The 12,500-nt window shown below is 45.0% G+C and overlaps 1 protein-coding gene across 1 annotated transcript in view; it reads left to right on the top strand.

Moving 5' to 3' along the window:
• Positions 1–12,500, top strand: part of LOC308368927 (dual specificity protein phosphatase 8-like) — a gene marked incomplete at its 5' end in the record, with an annotated part of 40,065 nt that overhangs the window by 2,488 nt on the left and 25,077 nt on the right. Inside the window, one exon of the mRNA XM_080843223.1 lies at positions 2,824–2,962. Within this exon, the coding sequence (XP_080699349.1) occupies positions 2,824–2,962 (139 nt within the window). The remainder of the gene's footprint in view (positions 1–2,823; positions 2,963–12,500) is intronic.

Here is a 12,500-nt window from a genome sequence, read left to right as displayed (position 1 = left end):
CTATGTGTTATTATATCTAAAGAGGAGGTGGCAAGAACTAGGAGTACACATTATTTAGAAGGCCTAATAGACAGGTGCTGTTGAAAAGTTTTAAAATGGCACACAGCATTGTCTTCTCCTGGGATGTCATTAACTGGCTCTCCTGCACCTGAGCCTCCATATCTCCTCATAGCACTGGCCTGAGGGAGGATCATGGAGAACTCAAAGTGAACCACATGAGAAAACAGATACAAAACACAAAGCCTGTTATATTTTATTCTGTGTAGATTAATGAGATAGGGCTTATCGTTTATCGTTTTGGGCCAGATAAGATGAATCATTCCCAGCTATCCAGATCAAGTTCAGAAACCAGACAGAATTCTTTGTGACATGTATGCTATAATGAGGTGTTATTCTGAAAGGCCTCCCCTCTGACAAAAACATTGGTGATCCTTTTGTAGCCTAAAGTCAATATGTGTGTGTGTGTGTGTGTGTGTGTGTGTGTGTGTGTCTGTGTGTGTGTGTGTCTGTGTGTCTGTGTGTGAGAGAGAGAGATAGATAGAGAGAGAGAGCATGTTTGTATGTGTATGCATGGGTGCTGTATCTTTGTGTCATTGACTGAGGTCAACCATCTGTTTTGAAAGAAAGGAAGATGAACTGCCCAGTGACACTCTGCCCCATGGAAACGCTGGTGTGACATGTCAGAGGGGTGGTGGGCTGGTGGGGTGCGGGGGGGGGGGGGGGGTTAGGTGGTAAACAGATTCAGTGAAGTCTTAGACCTGTTGGAGCCAGGGAGGATGGCTTCCTCACTCCTCAGGCACCTGCTCTCAAGATGAAGTAGCGTAAATACAGGCTTTTCATGGAAGATTTATTTTATTTTACACCACTAAGAGATCAATGGTCTCAATGTATTATGGGTGCGTGAATCAATGGCCTAATCCTATTAAGTTCAGCTTGTAGAGGTTTGGAGATTAGGGTCGTATTGCAGTCATGCCTCATTTTTCAATTTCAATTTATTCTAGTTATTATAATTCTAGCAATTGTATATTTCAACATTTCACCGTGCTTGCACATGTAATCACCGGCCATGTTGTTTTCTTGCAAACATGCAAGGTCCCTACACTGAAACTAATGGGATGAGACACCAATGCCGTCACTCTGTCTTTAGCAGATTTTTCTTTAAACATAGACAGCAATAAAGCAGTGTTTTCTTGTCCTTAATTCATTTTACAGATCTGCAGCTTTGTTGAAATATCATATAATGCCTGGAATAGACATTGCAATGTGTATAATGCTCTTCTGTGTTGATGTACGGTATAGTGAATATGCATTGAATCCACTCCTGTCCTGTATACATACCCACCATACTGCTGAGTAAGCTGCAGTGTTTACATCTCAGATGAAAATGCTTCCTGCAGTGTGTGTGAGTGTGCAGTGTGTGTGTGTGTGTGTGTGGGGGGGGGGGGGGGGGGGGGGGAGGGGGGGGGTTATGTGTGTGCATCATTAGCTAATGTGTGTTAGGCAGTGTGTGGGCAGTGTGTGTGTTTGTGTGTGCGTGTGTGTGTGTGCTAGTGTATGTATGTGTGTGTGTGTGTGTGTGTGTTAGTGTATGTACGTGGGTGTGTGTGTGTGTGTGAGTGAGAGAGAGAGAGCAGAGGGAATAACAGTGCTGTAGTGTGCTGCAGTGCTGATCTCCGTCTCAGCTGCAGTATTAACTCTTGCTGTTGCCCTTTCCCGCATGGCCCTGCTCTCTGCACACCACCCTGCATCTGAACACCACACCATACCGATCCTCCTCATAGTCTACTGACTTACAGTACAAATGCATCAAACACCACACCATACCGATCCTCCTCATAGTCTACTGACTTACAGTACAAATGCATCAAACACCACACCATACCGATCCTCCTCATAGTCTACTGACTTACAGTACAAATGCATCTGAACACCACACCATACCGATCCTCCTCATAGTCTACTGACTTACAGTACAAATGCATCTGAACACCACATTATACAGATTCTCCTCATTACAGTGAAAATGCTAGCACACTGCATGTTCAGTTTCATACATACAACATCCCAACTTTGTAAATAAATTTTAAATATTTTCCTTGGTAATGTACTGCATTGTTTACCAATAATTCATTATAGATGCTCAGAGATAAATTATAAATGTCTGTTTCTATTTATTTTTTATTCTTCTTCTTATCTGATTCTCTGATGTATTCAGACACACCCTTGTCCATGTATACGCAGTTTATTTTTGTTTTCTGGGATAGTTACATCATTACTTATTGAGATAATTCCGTCATTGAGTCGCAGTTTTGCTTGTGTGTGTGTGTACGTGTGACACACACACACACACATACACACACACACATAGAGAGAGAGAGAGAGAGAGAGAGAGAGAGAGAGAGAGAGAGAGATGGAAGAGGTATATTTCAGATTCCTAGCCCTCATTGTGATTTAGCTGAGCAGCCACCTGCCAGCACTGCGGAAAACAGGAGGAAGAGCTGGCAGGTGCATGCCTGTAATATCACACCACACACTAGAGATGGACATAGGCATGTCCTTATATACGCACACACACATACAGCATGTCCTTATATACGCACAACCATACAGCACAGGATAAACGGCCTGTTTTGAGAAGTGTGAATACTCTGTATACCTGCGTATACCCTGGACTACACCACTGCATACACGTAAATGTACACATACACGTACACACACACACTCACACTCACACACCATTAATCCATTAATGTGTTCCCAGTATTAGATACCAATCACACAGAGAACTTATGATATTATGTATGTGTGTGTGTGTTTTTGTAGGTGAACCTGTGTAGGACACAGGAGGTGGTGGTTTATGATCAGAGCACCAAAGATGCCAGTCTGCTCTCCAAAGACAGCTTTGTCTACATCCTATTGTCCAAGCTGGAGCAAACATTCAGCCAGGTGTCTTTACTCACAGGTAAGCCCCAGCCTTACTTACTATAGAAGGACAAATACATAAAACATTTATTAATTTGTTTTATTAATCAAATTCATTTTACACTGATTTCCCTGGGTAATTATCCCTGCAGGGCTCTCTCAAGGGAGCAATATTTGGTTAGACTATTTCAGTGCAAAGGAAAAAAGTCCTGTGACTCTCTGCTTTGAAATCTACTACTGCATATTACAATTGTCTTATATCCAAGAATCATATGTTAAGTAAAAGCTTTGGTCACATTTGACTCTCACTGACTGGCCTATCCAAAGGATTTGTGAGCATTTCAGAACTTTTCCCTTTCATAGTGTGCTCTATTATCGATATCACCAGCAGGGGGCAGTGGTGTTCATAATGTTGTGCCCTGATGCAAAACCTTTGCTATAAACATGTCAGGGGCTGACAAAGGCAACATGTCCTGTTTTGCTGACTGAATTAGGATAAAAAGTAGCCAAGCACAAATATGTAGCTGTAGAATCCTCATTAATTACAACACTGGGCCATGATTACAGGATGTCTTACTTTGTGACTACACACAGCTCAGATGCCTAATCCAAAAGCAATTCCACTTGCGTCAGATCCAATCCAATCAAATCCAATCCAAATGCCTAATCAAAGACAATAGCAAAAACAATGGCAAATTCCTATGCTGTGATGATGAGATGGAATGTAGTGGCTGTGCTGCTCTGTTGCTGTGCTCACTGTGCAAATGTGCACTCATTCTAAGAACACAGGGTAAAGGGAATGTACTGGTAGAGGAGCTTTAGCTTCAGACCAGATCAGCAGAAGTCTGCCTGTGACTGTGGTGTGTTTCCTGGTCAGTGATGTAACCCTGCAGTGGAATGTCTGAGAGGGTTGACTGCAGGCCACAAATCACATTCTAGCCCCTTTGTTTTTCTGTTTATTTATTTAGTGAAGCAGCCTTTTGGGGTGTTTCTGTATAGTGTGTGTGTGTATGTGTGTATGTGTGTGTGTGTGTGTGTGTGTGTGTGTTGTCTTAAGGAACAAAGTGCTTCTTCGCCTGCACTCCGGTAGAGGCATTATGTAGCTGTTTGCTCAGAATTACTGTGTGTGTGTGTGTGTGTGTGTGTGTGTGTGAGAGAGAGAGAGAGAGAGAGAGAGAGAGGGAGAGGATTACACTGTGTGTCTGTGGTAATGGTTTTATGTAATCACTTTTGTAGGCAGTCTGAGCACAAGGGGTCTCTGCTAGTCTGTCCAACAACAGCACCCCTGTGGAGATGTTTTCAGCCTCAGTGTGTGTGTGTGTGTGTGTGTGTGTGTGTGTGTGTGTGTTTGTGTGTGTGTGTGTGTGTGTGTGTGTGTGTGTGTGTGTGTGTGTATGTGTGTGTGTGTGTGTGTGTGTGTGTGTGTATGTGTGCGTGTGTGTGTGTCTGTGTGTGTGTGTGTGTGTGTGTGTGTGTGTGTGTGTGTGTGTCTGTGTGTGTGTATGTGTGTGTGTGTGTGTGTGTGTGTGGGTATGTTTGTGTGTGTCTATGCCTGTGTCTCTGTGTGTGAATGTGCTTATGTGTGTGTTTAACGTCTTAGATCAACTCCGAAAATTCTAAGCAGTAAACACACTTGTCAGCAAAACTGTGTCTACTTTATCTTGTCTCGGAGCATATATTGATCTCACTGCACAGAACTAGAGCTTGCCGCGGGTCCCTCATAGTTCCACTCCAAAGAGCCCACCGCATGGCCGTGAGGTGCACCGGCGCCTCCCTCCCTTCCTGTTCGTCTGTCAGTATGAGCATGTAAAATACAGCTGACATTAGCTTCACTTGTCACTGCACATCATAACAAATCACTTACAGGTACCTTCGCTCCTTGCGCAGTCCTCTCTGCAGAACAGAATGTCTCACACATGACAGAGGCCTGGAGGGTAAATCCTTCAGGTATTTAAACCTCTCATCAACTATGGCATTACTGACAACGGCGCTGAGATGAAAAACAACTGTTTGGTGAACTTTGTAAGATAAAAAAAAATCAAGGTGCAGTTCAAGGCTCAGGCCAGGCTCATGTATTACTTACAGCGTAAATAGTAATAGAATGCCCGCTGCGGTGGCCTTATCCTGATGAAGGCCGGTGCTCTATGTTTAGGTTGAGTGACAGGGGTTATGTTAAGGGATGTTCCCTGGTCCACAGAGGCCTGGCTGTGGTGTGTCCAGGCTGGCCTCTGCTGGTCTGAGCTGAACTGAGCTGAACAGGGGAATGGCTGACTCATCCAGTCAAATCAGGCCTCAGAGAATAATGTTGATGTGACACGGAGGGCAAGGGGGGGTGGGGGGGGGGGGTGGGGGTAGAGATGGGGGATCACAGCCACACTGATGGAGTCTTGCCCCCTTTTGTACCCCCCCATGGACCTTCTCATAATCATAGTCCCCGTCTGCCTGTTCAAGTGTGCCCTCAGGCATCCTACAGGCAAGGAGGTTATTAAGACAGAAAAAAAACCTCTCTGACTCTGGAATAATGGGTTTCTACAGAAGAGATCATTAGCTGATTGCTGTTCATATAGCTGGATTGTAGCTTGGTTCTCCAATATTTGCTACTGCCGGCTCAATCCACAGTTTATGTGCATTCTTAATTCTTTATCCTCTATTCATTCCTTCCTCTGTATCCCTCTGTATCACTGTCAGTTTCTGCCCTCCGGTTAGTGCCACGGGCAAACTAGGCATCATAAACCTTCTGGTTTTAACCTATCAGCAATCTCATGACCCGTGAATGTGTCTTGTAGCATTAATGTATAAATACGTGTTTTCGAGAGTTTTTAAATAGATCACTCTGTTCACTGATCACACCAGGGCTAGGGCTCAGATGTGTCGGGTGTGTCGGTGTGGATTTAAGTGAGCTCACCACCTCACCGTGACAACCAGCCGCAGGAGTAGGAGCACTCAGAATTAACCGGCACTTAGGGAGAGAGAGAGAGAGAGGGAGAGAGAGAATGACACAGGGATAGAGAACGAGAGTGAGAGAATTAGTCTTAATCTCCCTGCTTTCACTGCACCCTATGTGGGGTGTAGATAGATGTTTTCTCCCAGGAGGCACTTTTCTACTTACTCACTCTCCCTGGCCCTTAGTCACTAGAGTAACACACTTACGGTGTTTATTTTTAATTAAAATATTTAGGCATATCGACAAAAATATTCATGTTTGAAATATGTATGTTTTGGACAACTGAAATAGAAATACAATTTTGGGTCTGCCAATAGCTGTGGCTGTATAGGGTCTTCTAGACAGGAACTGTAGACAGGCACTATATATATTTGTTCAGTGGAAAAGGCTCCAGGGAAGAAGTGTGGTGAATGGGTTATCTTCTTCTTGTTAATGGTTTGTTGAGCTGGAGGCAATCTACTCCGAGGTTTAACACTGAGAACTGGATGTTCTTTCTTCTCTGCAGCGCTATGTGTTGACAGCACCCTTTGACAGAGGTCAAAGCAACTCCATCTTTCATCTTGTTAAAGCAATAAATAGTCATTTTATATTTCCAATGTGTGTGCGTGTGTTTGTGCTCGCATGCAATCGTGAGTGTGTGTATATGTGTGTGTGTGTGTGCGTACGAGTGTGAGTGTGTGTGTGTGTACTCATTTCATTTTTAGTCGGGTGGGAGGTAGTTTGAAGGATCAACACATCCATGGCATGTTACTGGGTTTGGGCTTACTGCATGGGGCCACATGAAAGCCAGACTGCTACTTCCTTTCTGTTGGCCATATTTACCCGTGCTTCTCTTTATCTCTCCATCCCCACGTCACTGTTGTTCTCTATTTTTCTTTATCCACGTTTTGCTTGTTTACTTGTTCACTCCTTACCCCTTCTCCCCCATTTCTGTTTCCCTGGCTGGCCTGGCAGATCTGTTTGTAGAGTAGCACATTATCATATTAATCATCCCAAAATGACAGTGCTGCAGGCAGCTGCCTCTGCACTCTTCCACACCTGATTTACGAGTTCATTAGCTCAGAGCATGACTTCATATCCAGGCAATGCTGCATGCTGTCTGTTCTCTCGCTTTTTTCTCTCTCTCCATCTGTCTTTTTGCCTCTGCCCTTGTCTGTCTTTCTCCCTCTGTTGGTCTATATCTCCTTCTGATTTTCATCTGGACCTCTTGTCATTTTCCTTGATCGCTGTGTGTGTCTAATTCTGATTCTGATTCTGATTCTGATTCTGATTCTGATTCTAATATCTTGCTCTCTCCCTATCAGTCTTTTTCACAGATAGTATTTTCTCCAAACAGCTCCATGATACTAAATAAAGAAAGGGACAAAGCAAAAAATATATTTAGCAAAAAAAGATATTGACTTAGTATTTTTTCAGCCATTTACTCACTGAGATATGTGTGTACATGTATTTAGCTTCTGAGGTGTTAAAATCTGTGTAGAAGTGTAACGTGTTACGAATTGATTATGAACGAAATGACATGAGATGAGTTCAAGAAGAGAGCAGAATAATGCATTTCTACTGCAATCCTAATAACATGTCAGTAGTGCTGTGATTGGCATGTAATTTACCTATGCTTTAGGTTACAAAAATTAATTAAATGCACATCTAACTTTTAATATCTGTGACAGAGCATGTCCATTCACCTCCTCAATGCTATACATTAGAGCACACTATTCACTCTGCCAAAAGAGTTCCCTTCATGTAGGTATGCATGTGTCTCTGCCCGTGTCTGTGTCTGTGTCTGTGTATGTGTGTGTGTGTGTGTGTGTGTGTGTGTGTGTGTGGGTGTATGTGTGTTTGTGTGTGGGTTTTAATCTGTGTGTGTGTGTGTGTGTGTGTGTGTGTGTGTGTGTGTGTGTGTGTGTGTGTGTGTGTGTGTGTGTCTGTGTGTGTGTGTGTTTGTGTCTGTGTGTGCACAGTTCTGTGTGCCTGCTGCACAATGCACTGATCTTAACTCACTGTTAAGTCTTAAGTCACTGCCGCCCTGTCTGCCTGGTGTAAATGCCACTGGAGACAAAGCCCCACTAACACCAGCACTCACGTCTCCCTTTCACTCTTATTCAGACTACAGTATTTATTCACATCAAACACACGTCGCCTTTCTAATCTCACGATAATTAAAGCGGCTCTGTCTCCAGCATCACAGGAGCTGATTATATGTGCCCCAGAGTTCCGCACTGTGTGGTAATTCCCCTGCCTGAAGCACGCTGAAATAATTAAAACCTTCCCCCTTCCAAATATTTGCGAGATGGTTTTTGCTGACTAAATTCATTACCGCCATGTTTTCCGCGCATATATGTGACATATGGCAGGGGCCGTTTGTGCACCGGGTGTGTGGTTTTGCTCTCTGCATGGACGGGTCTGTGCGTCGGAGCACAGTGGGCCCTTTATTCGGCCCCAGTGGCTCCCCGAGAGTGGAAGCGGCCCACCCCCCACTCCCCATCCCGGTGCCGTGGCAACAAGACCCTCAGTGTAGTCGGCCATGACATCAGACCCCATTGAGCTCTCTCCCACATCAGGCCAGGAGGACGCGGCCGCCAGACAAAAGGGCCGCTGCCTCCGCGCGCCTCGCTGCAGGGGCGGATTCTCACGAGCCCGAGCCCATGACAACTCTGTGTGTGTGTGTGTGTGTGTGTGAGTTTGTCTGTGCATGTGAAAAGGGCATTGCTTACTGTGTGTGTATGTGTGTGTGTGTATGTGTGAGTTTGCGTGTGTTTGTCTGTGCATGTAAAGAGGGCATTGCTCACTGTGTGTATGTGTGTGTGTGAATTGGTGTGTGTTTGTCCTCGCATGTAAAGAGGGCATTGATTACTGTGTGTATGTGTGTGTGTGTGTGTGTGTGTGTGTGTGTGTGTGTATCTTTGTATGTCGGTGCATGCCTCAGAGTGGTTGTGTGTTTTGGAGGCCATCAAACTTTGTGGAACAGAATCGCATGTCTGTAAGATGTGTTTCATGCTGCTGCACTCTGAATACGTCCCTAGTTGTCTCGTCTGTCTTTAGCACTTAACCACGTGGCTAATTGCAACCCTTCCTTTAAACGAATTTGAAATTGACCATGTGAATCTAATATCCAATCTAATCTAAAGTAAATCATAGCCTAATTGTAATTGATGTCAAATTAACTGTTATTTGAATGATTATGCATGAGCAAGGACCTAACATTTGTCAGTGTACTAAGCCATCTCGCCAATATTAGTGTCAGTTGCAGGTATCACGTAGCTTGGTTGAGGGAATTTCATGGAGATGTTTGCTTTTATGTGTGTGTGTCTATGTGTGTGTATGTGTGTTTGTGTGGGTGTGTATTTGTGTGTGTAAGAGATATTTTTGTATCTGTGTGTGTGTGTGTGTGTGTGTATATTCAAGAGTAGATGTGTTTTAGTGATGCCCTTGCTTGGCTGCCCGTCTCAGACACCCCTGGGCTGGTCAGAGCTCATTCAGGCCCACAGGCTGAAGGCTGGATCGATGATTTCATTAAGAAGGAGAGAGGAGGTGTATGTGTGTTTGTGTGTGTCTATCTGTGTGTATATGTGTGTGTGTGTGTGTGTGTGTGTGTGTGTGTGTGTGTGTGTGTGTTTGCTTGTGGCTGTGGGCACGAAGGGGAAGTGAGGTAACCTCCCACGGGCTTCCTCCTCTGCCTATTGTTCTAGGCTCTGTTTCTCTCTCTCTCCTTTTAGCTTTCTCCTGAGTCTCTCTCTCTTTCTCTCTCTCTCTCTCTGTCTCTCTCTGTCTCTCTCTCTCTCTCTATCTCTCTCTCCCTCCTGGCTTTATGAGTTCTATTTTTAGCTGGACTCTGTTACAGCCACATCTGGTGTCCACTGTGTTCCCGATACACAAGGCCTTACTAAAGTGAGAAATAACATAAGCACAAGATAGTACTCTACTCTTTACGAAAAGTATATGCACTGTCCTATATGTACTGTCCTCACTGGTTGAGGGGGGATTAAACTGAGCTCATTTAATTGAATCGTTTAATGAAGGCTTTATATTTTTTTAATCCTAAATCTTTCATGACACTAACTGAAATCAGCATGTATAATCATTATCATTGTTTGTGTCTAATGAGCAGAAATTCAGAGAGAGAGGAGAGGGGGTGAACAATGGCTCCCTTATAGAATCCCCAGTTATCAACTGCACCATCGGTGATGTCATCGGGAGCACGCTTGGGTTAATATGCCTTGTGTTTGTCTTTCTGTACGTCAGGTCTGGGTTTAGACTAATGTTTTCACCCTGACATGAATGGGGCTGTCTGAGGAAGCCGGGCCTTGGACAGGGGTCCTGCCCAGGAAGCTAGGGCTCGGCCTCAAACAAATGCTCTGTCTGTGGCTGGTTTATTCACCACATACACTCAAACACTGTCTGCTGTGGGGGACATACATCATATCCATGGCAGAGGTCCATAGATGCTATAGTATGTAAAGCTCAGCTAGAACTAGCAGACATATCGCATACTGGGTTTTTAGCAGATGGATGTATGTATGTCATTGTAAAGAAATGACAGTATGAGGTGACGGTTTTCTGAGAGGAAACAGAGGTATACTGACACCCTCGGAGGAGGAAGTGTCTGACTTGAGGAAGAGGAAATACTCAAAGGGAGTGGCGGTGGATGAACATGAGCTGGATTGGAACAGACAACTGGAAGTGCTTTGTGCTGTGTGTGTTTGAGACAAAGGCCCTCTGAGACATGGGGAGGTGGGTGTGGGGTGTGTGAAGTGTACATGCCGTAATACATGCATCTGTCCCCAGCTCTGGACAAACACATGGTGTATTGCGTGACGTAATGTGTTGGTGACGTGCTGTTTTCATGTGACGGTTTTATCGGTGCTTGGGGTGTGGTGAGAGGGGCTGAGCCAGGGGGGGGGCTGGGTGGGGTGTGTTTGGGGGGGGGGTTTGGCTGTGCTGTTTGTGAATGAATGGGGCTGTGTTAGAAGGTTGGCTGCTAGCGGAGCTCGCGCACGCAGACATTTCCCCTCTGCGCCCCGACCTGGTCACGCTCAGGCAGCCGCCCTGCACGTCTCTCGGCCAGGCTTCCTGAAGCCTCCACTGGGCCACCGTACAGAACAGTCTGGGCAGAGCGCTCTTTCCGTCAGAGCCCACAGTGGCACTGAACTGGCCCTATGCATGATGCACTCTGAGAGAGGGAGTAGGAAAGAGATCATTAAAACGACCAAGAAAGGATGATGACATAGAGAGAGGAGATGCAAAGTGAGATATGGAGGGATAGAGAGTACAAAAGAAACTGATACTTGTAAGGTGGTAAAGGCTGAGAAGAGCTGCATTTACTCCTGTATTGCAGAGGTTGCAGTGAACATAGTTTTTTGTGGACTTCAACACAAATCTCAGTTTAGTGAGCTGCTCATTGCCGTATTTCACACCCTACCAGAACATAAGGTGAAAGCATTTTTAATCTTCGCACTTTCCTTCTCGTTATCTTCTTCACTACACTACAACCACTGCAGTCATACTGATGAAACCACTTAAAATTTTAGTTTGATATAGAATTTGATAGATGGAGAAGGACACTGACTGAGACAGAGAGAGAGAGAGGAGAGTGTGTATGTCTGTGCGAGAGGTGAGAGAGAAAGAGAGAGAGTGTGTGTGTGTGTGTGTGTGTGTGTGTGTGTGTGTGTGTGTGTGTGTGTGTGTGTGTGTGTGTGTGTCTGTGACACAGAGAGAGAGAGAGACAGAGAGAGAGAGAGAGAGAGAGAGAGAGAGAGGGAGAGGGAGAGAGTAGCAAAGGATGTGATGGGTAAACAGAAATCCGTCTCCATGCGATGAGCAGTCATGGCTCACACGTTTATACACCGGTGTTTATTCAGCTACCTGCGTCACCACCGCTGCTTACTGCTGATACCCAGACGGAGGCGGTGCATGTGAGGCCTGGAGGAGGCCTTTGTGGGGACAGGTCAGCTCGTCTATGTGTGTTTCCGACCCTTGTGCATCTTGGCATCTGGGGCAGTGGAGACCAGGATTGTTTTTTATTCTCTTGTTTTCTTGTCCAAAATAGGCAATGCTCCTTCAGGTGCCTTTATTTATTTTATAAGGACTTGCCAGGCTTTTTTTTCACAGAGGGAAGAGGTCCTGTGACCCAGCTGGAGCGCTGCTAGGGATGTTGGACGATGAGCATCGGAAAGTGAAGCATGACTGTCATGGCCGTCCAGAATAAAACATCAAAGGAAACAGAAAATGTGTGGAAAAGTGTGAATGAAGCAAACATTATGAGCAGCTTTATAGGTTTGCTGTAAGTGTAGGTTAAGTGTGTGTGTGTGTGTGTGTGTGTGTGTGTGTGTTTATGTGTTTATGTGCATATGTGTGTGTGCATGCGTGTGTCAGTGTGTGTGTGTGTGTGTGTGTGTGTGTGAAGATTTTGGTGGGGTCATTGCGTGCTGTTATGCTATTATTACGGCACACTCGGGACTGGAATATATAACATAGTTGCACAGTGAGGACTGTCAAGACCTTAATGCGTGCGGTAAACGTTGCTGTTCGGCCTGTTAGTGCTGCTGACTATTCACAGTTAAGCCTGCCTTGCTGATAGATGGATGTCTAGGAGAGAGAGGGAGCAGCTGGCCTACAAGCACTCGCACATTTGCAA

Source organism: Sprattus sprattus (assembly GCF_963457725.1).
Source record: "Sprattus sprattus genome assembly, chromosome: 8".
Taxonomy (NCBI): Eukaryota; Metazoa; Chordata; class Actinopteri; order Clupeiformes; family Clupeidae; genus Sprattus; species Sprattus sprattus.
This window is presented reverse-complemented; position numbering and strand designations above follow the sequence as displayed.